This window comes from Gymnoscopelus microlampas, assembly GCF_963454915.1.
Source record: "Gymnoscopelus microlampas genome assembly, chromosome: 14".
NCBI classification, from domain to species: Eukaryota; Metazoa; Chordata; class Actinopteri; order Myctophiformes; family Myctophidae; genus Gymnoscopelus; species Gymnoscopelus microlampas.
Genome location: NC_139951.1, coordinates 34,774,614 through 34,779,613, shown reverse-complemented (window position 1 = coordinate 34,779,613; position 5,000 = coordinate 34,774,614). Strand labels below are relative to the sequence as shown.

The following is a 5,000-nucleotide window of genomic DNA, read 5'->3' as shown; positions in this document are numbered from 1 at the left end:
ACGTCAGCCTGCTCCGTGCACAGACCCGGAGGGGGGGAGGGGAGGGGAGGCGGGGACATAGATTGGTGAAGCAATCGGAGGACGCGCACTGCTCCGGGCGCCTGGATTTGGATCCGCCCTTCGAGACCATGGATTGCTCTCGTTCTCTCAGTCTAATATACGGCTGATTCCGTAAAGTTTCCTTAACATGTTCAGGTGCAAAACCTACTCCAGTGTCCTGTTATTCAGAACAGATGTTGAGTACTTCACTGGACATTGGAATTGGACTGGGGGCATCACCACTCCATACGTTATGACAGTCCAGGTTTTGCTACATGTTTTGGTACAGTCAGCATTTTGTCACTCTCCAATCTTTGTGATAGGGCACTTGTGTGCAGGTGTGCAGCTTCAGCGAAAGCCCCTTGGACTAGATAGGTAAAGGTTACAATGAGAGCAACAAGGTGAATTTAAAGAGGATATTGGTATGTTTTCCCGTTCAAAGTAACAACAAAGTACATCGAATTCCATTTCGATCTAAAACCATATGGTCTCCCATTGATCACAAAAGGAGCGGTTCCAGTTGAAGACGCTTGAGCAAAGGTTACAGATTAAAGCCCTTTGTTGTTTCTACGGCTTGTAGCGCTTGGCCAAGGCTTGTTCATGTTCACAAATATTGACTAGGCTGTCGTACGAATAACGCAGGCTTATGCAGATTTTTCACATTGATCGGTAATTCCCTTTCGAAGGCTCTTTTTGTCAGCAGAGGCAATCGAAAGAAAGCTAGTCCTGCACACGCAGTACCGTGGAGTTTCAGTTTGTGTTGGCTGCTGTGCTGCCGCTGACCCAGCTGCATTATGGGTCAGAGTGATGAATGAGTGAGTGGTGAGCTAATATAATAGGCGAAGGACAGGTCATTTGTCCTCTTGGCCTGGGCCATTTTCTTTTGGTCCCCACATGATGTAATATATAATTATTCATTTACACACAAACATGAAAAAATGAAAAACATGCCCCCTTTTAACGCGGTTTATCACAAACACACTCTCAGCAGTTGGATGACAAACAACACCATTAACTGCGGTGGACGGAGGACGCTGTCCATGAGAGAGTGTGTGTGTGTGTGTGTGTGTGTGTGTGTGTTTATTGAAGTGGTATCAGACTATTCTGGGTTTATAGATCAACTGTTTAAGCTCATCATTGATTGTTGTCACATAGATGGGTTTGCGTTTAGCCTAGCCACATTCCAAAGGCCCTCTTTTGACTCTGTGGTCGATACAATGTGTGTGCAATGCATCAAGCTGTCTGCACATGTACTAACTAATAGGACAGACACTCTCTCATCCCGTTAGTCAGTCCTCTGCTCTCTCTATCACTTCTTCCCTTTCTCTGCCGGATACAAATACTCTTTTAAACCACTTTTAACCTGGCGTCCCTATTTTGTGGATATCATTATTGGCAGAGAAACTAAAAGTAAATTCAAACCTTTTTTTGTTGTTGTTGTTTTGAGCTTGTATTTCCGTCCTCTTCATCATACGAAGAAGTATATAGGGCTGAAGTGGTTAAGTGAGTGTGTTTACATGCAGAAGGCTGACCATTCCATGGTTATTGAAATGGTCACGTAAACACTGTTATCTGATTCCCAAAATCAGAGTACAGTCTTAATCGGGGTAAGTTAAAAAGAAAGAAATTTCACAATCTTTTGATTTATTTGACCATATAAACACGTTTTTTATTATGTGTGCATGTTTGAATAAGTACCCATAAAAACGTAAGAAGAACTTTGCTGGACTGGAGCAAAAACATGCACTGTAAAGCCCGGGTTACAGTCTTAACCCATTAAGACCTGAGGCCGATTCTACAAATGTTTTCTAAATCCTAAAAGTTTTCTGAAAAACTCTTTCTTTCTCTTTCTAAATCAGTGGTTCTCAAACCTTTGTGTCAAGGACGCCCAAAATTATATGTATTTGGCTGCGGACACCCATCTGAAAACATTTTGTTCTAGGGACCACCAGAAGCGATTAAAAAATAGCAGATCTACAAGCTCATTGCACGGCACGAAGTGACGTGCCATGAGCTTGTACAGTATATCTGCTTTTTTGACGAAAATGACAAAGATGCTTTTCTGGTTAATCGCACGAATACATGCAAATGCTACAATTGAATTACCAATAACCTGATTATTTCCAGTAATCAGGGTATTAGTGAGCATGTAAACATCTTCTGCAGCTTGGAGGAAACTCTAATTACTATTAAAACAGGGACAGGCAGCTCCTTCCCCAATGCCCTTGCTGCCCAAGTGGACCGTTTAGACATCCCTCACTCACACACACACACTACCATGCACGCACACATGCACACGCACGCACACACTCACTCACTCGCCACGCATCACTCTCAACAGGATCACCTCACACAAGGACACAGAAGGTTAAGCATAGGCATATATACACATTATGACCCGTACAAAGACCTCTCAGGGTCGTAACAATGAAACAGAACTGTATTCACTCTACTTTCCCTTTAAAAGTTGTTGCTACAGTATCTGTTGTGTGTTTATTGGGTGTGATGTTCTGCTTGTTCTCTGTGTGAGCTTTTCATATTCCTTAACCGTGGTTCTGCACATGGTTCGAACGGGCGTCCATGCTGGTGATCCTGCTGAACTGCGTGACCCTGGGCATGTTCCACCCCTGCGAGGACATCCTCTGTGACTCCGACCGCTGCAAGATACTACAGGTACAGTAAAATACCCTCCTTTATATCTACAGGTACAGTATAGTTAAGTTCCTGTCCTTCCATTGACAGCCCTCTTTGTCAGACAGAAAAGTCCAATCTGATTGTATTAAACAACTATAAATTCATCAATATTACACCTCTACGGACAGCTTAGGTTATCTCTATAAAGAGATTTGTTTGCCAAAAGTCCACCCTGTCATGTTCTGAGCTTTCTGTCAATAAACTGGGTGAAGTGATGATTCTTCTAATGCTGGATTTCGACTGCAGCTTAGCACCACACGACAACCCCTTGCTTCAACACTGGGTCTCTCTCTGTAAATACTACCGTAGACACTAACGCTAATACATTTTTATAGAAGTGGTGGATGACGTTTAGACGACACACAGGTCTTCATCGGGTCTTTACAACAATAGCGACGATTAATGTCAGGATGAACATGGCCAAATAATAACCTAATAGCCAACCTACGTAGCTCTGAGGAAAAAAGCTCAATACAAGTCACTAAACCTGAGTCCCCAAACTAGACAAAAACAATTGTTGTCTACAAAACTTGAGTTTCACCCTTATTGCACTGTGCTATATTATTTATATGTGTAAAGAACTACTGAGTCCATTTGGTTCTGTACTCGCAACTTTATTTGGTTATATGTTCTTGGTGCTTTGTGGAATCTCAACTGCAGTGCTGGCAAACTAAATTCTGCCTAACTGACCCGCATTTCTAACATCAGCAACTAAACACATCCTCACAGATCTCACAAATAGGGGTGTCAATGGAATGGAATTGCAACTTAGAGGTTAGGATACACTTCAGAGTAAGACCCTCCTTATTATGACCCCACAGGACCCTCCTTTGAATTTGTCCCAGTCTAAACTCACTGCAGCGGCTGCAATGCAGCAGATACAGTGCACATCACAACAAAGCAAAACTCACAACTGTTACCGAATAACATCTCACAAGGCAGCACTGAGAATACAGAATACGCTAACACTCAGGAGTGCACAGTCAAATAATAGGCTCGATAGAACACAACAAAATGCTGTGTCAGAAGTATGGAGCTTTTGGCATAAAATTCATACATAATGTAGCCTGCCTACATGAAAAGGGTCCGAGAAGCAGTTAACATTTCCCAATATACTTAAAGCCACTTAGGCTAAGGTTGCCCTTACATTTTCATCTAAGGATGCCTTGGAAAGAAATGAGTTGCATAAAATCACCATAAGGATTCCCTAAGGATGTTGTAAGGGAAAACCCTTTGATCTCTAAGTGTTTGACCTTAGCTATTTAAATATTCTCTTGTGCGTTGGGTTGCTACAAGGTCCTTAGTAAGCATTTTCTTCAAAGATTTAAGGGATCCAGTCTCTTGAAAGTGAAATCATTTGTGGAACATAAGACAATGGCGGAATTTTCTCCTTTCAATGTTCTGTTTTCTTGTTGTTACAGTATTGTTTTCATATGTCTGTATTACTTTGACTTCAATTTGTTTTACAGCAGGATTTCTAACAGTTATCTCTCAGCATATGTTGTCCTTGTGTGTTGTCGTTATGCATGGGTTACATTATGATGGATGATTAGCGTGCGCTCTTTCCTTACTCTTTGAAAAGAATATTCTCATCTTCTGTCCAGTTTAGCTTTATCTTACTTTGTTGTCTATTTTGGAGAAGCGAGCTAACACTGGCAATGGTGCTTTCAAGTAATGTTATCGTTAAACAATGATGACGTGAGTGATGATGACTATTGATGGTAACTTCACTGCAAAAGTGCCGTATTATGACAGAAACTTCCATGAAAACCTTATTCTAGACATTAAGGCAAGGAGACAACCTAAGATGTTTTAAGCAATGCCCCTAAATGAACACCTGAGCTTAAAAATATTTAGCATGAGGGGCAAATTGAACACTGGTTGATACTTGAGGTAGTTTATGCAGCAGGTCACAGGCACTTTGTAGGTCTTCAGTTACCTTCACCTCAAAGAGCGGATGACAGGTATAGTAGCAGTATTACACGCATATGTTGTTGTTGCTGGAAACCACATTTGGACAGATAAACACTTTCATATTTCTGGGCTAGCTCCTAGCAGGAGAATGAATTGAAGTGGGAAACAATAGGATAGCTCTCTGTTATCTGGCAATGTTTCAGTTGCTACAGCAGAGGGATCGGGTGCTTGCCGAGAGATTGAATCAGAACAAATTGTTCTTTTTCATCCTGTGATTTGGAAAATAAGAAAAAAGAAAAGAAAGAGAGGGGATGCATTCAGGTTGCATCTGAAGGCATTTAGAACAGAGGAGT

The 5,000-nt window shown here is 41.7% G+C and overlaps 1 protein-coding gene across 4 annotated transcripts in view; it reads left to right on the top strand.

Annotated features, from left to right (window-relative positions):
- Positions 1 to 2,604: 2,604 nt before the first annotated feature.
- Positions 2,605 to 5,000, top strand: part of cacna1g (calcium channel, voltage-dependent, T type, alpha 1G subunit) — a gene marked incomplete at its 5' end in the record, with an annotated part of 167,363 nt that continues 164,967 nt past the window's right edge. For 3 of the 4 annotated variants that reach the window (XM_084077509.1, XM_084077510.1, XM_084077511.1), the window contains one exon: positions 2,620 to 2,712. In XM_084077509.1, coding sequence (XP_083933635.1) covers positions 2,620 to 2,712 — 93 coding nt within the window. Of the gene's footprint in view, positions 2,713 to 5,000 lie in introns of all 4 variants that reach the window. The other variant, XM_084077512.1, reaches the window with a different exon arrangement.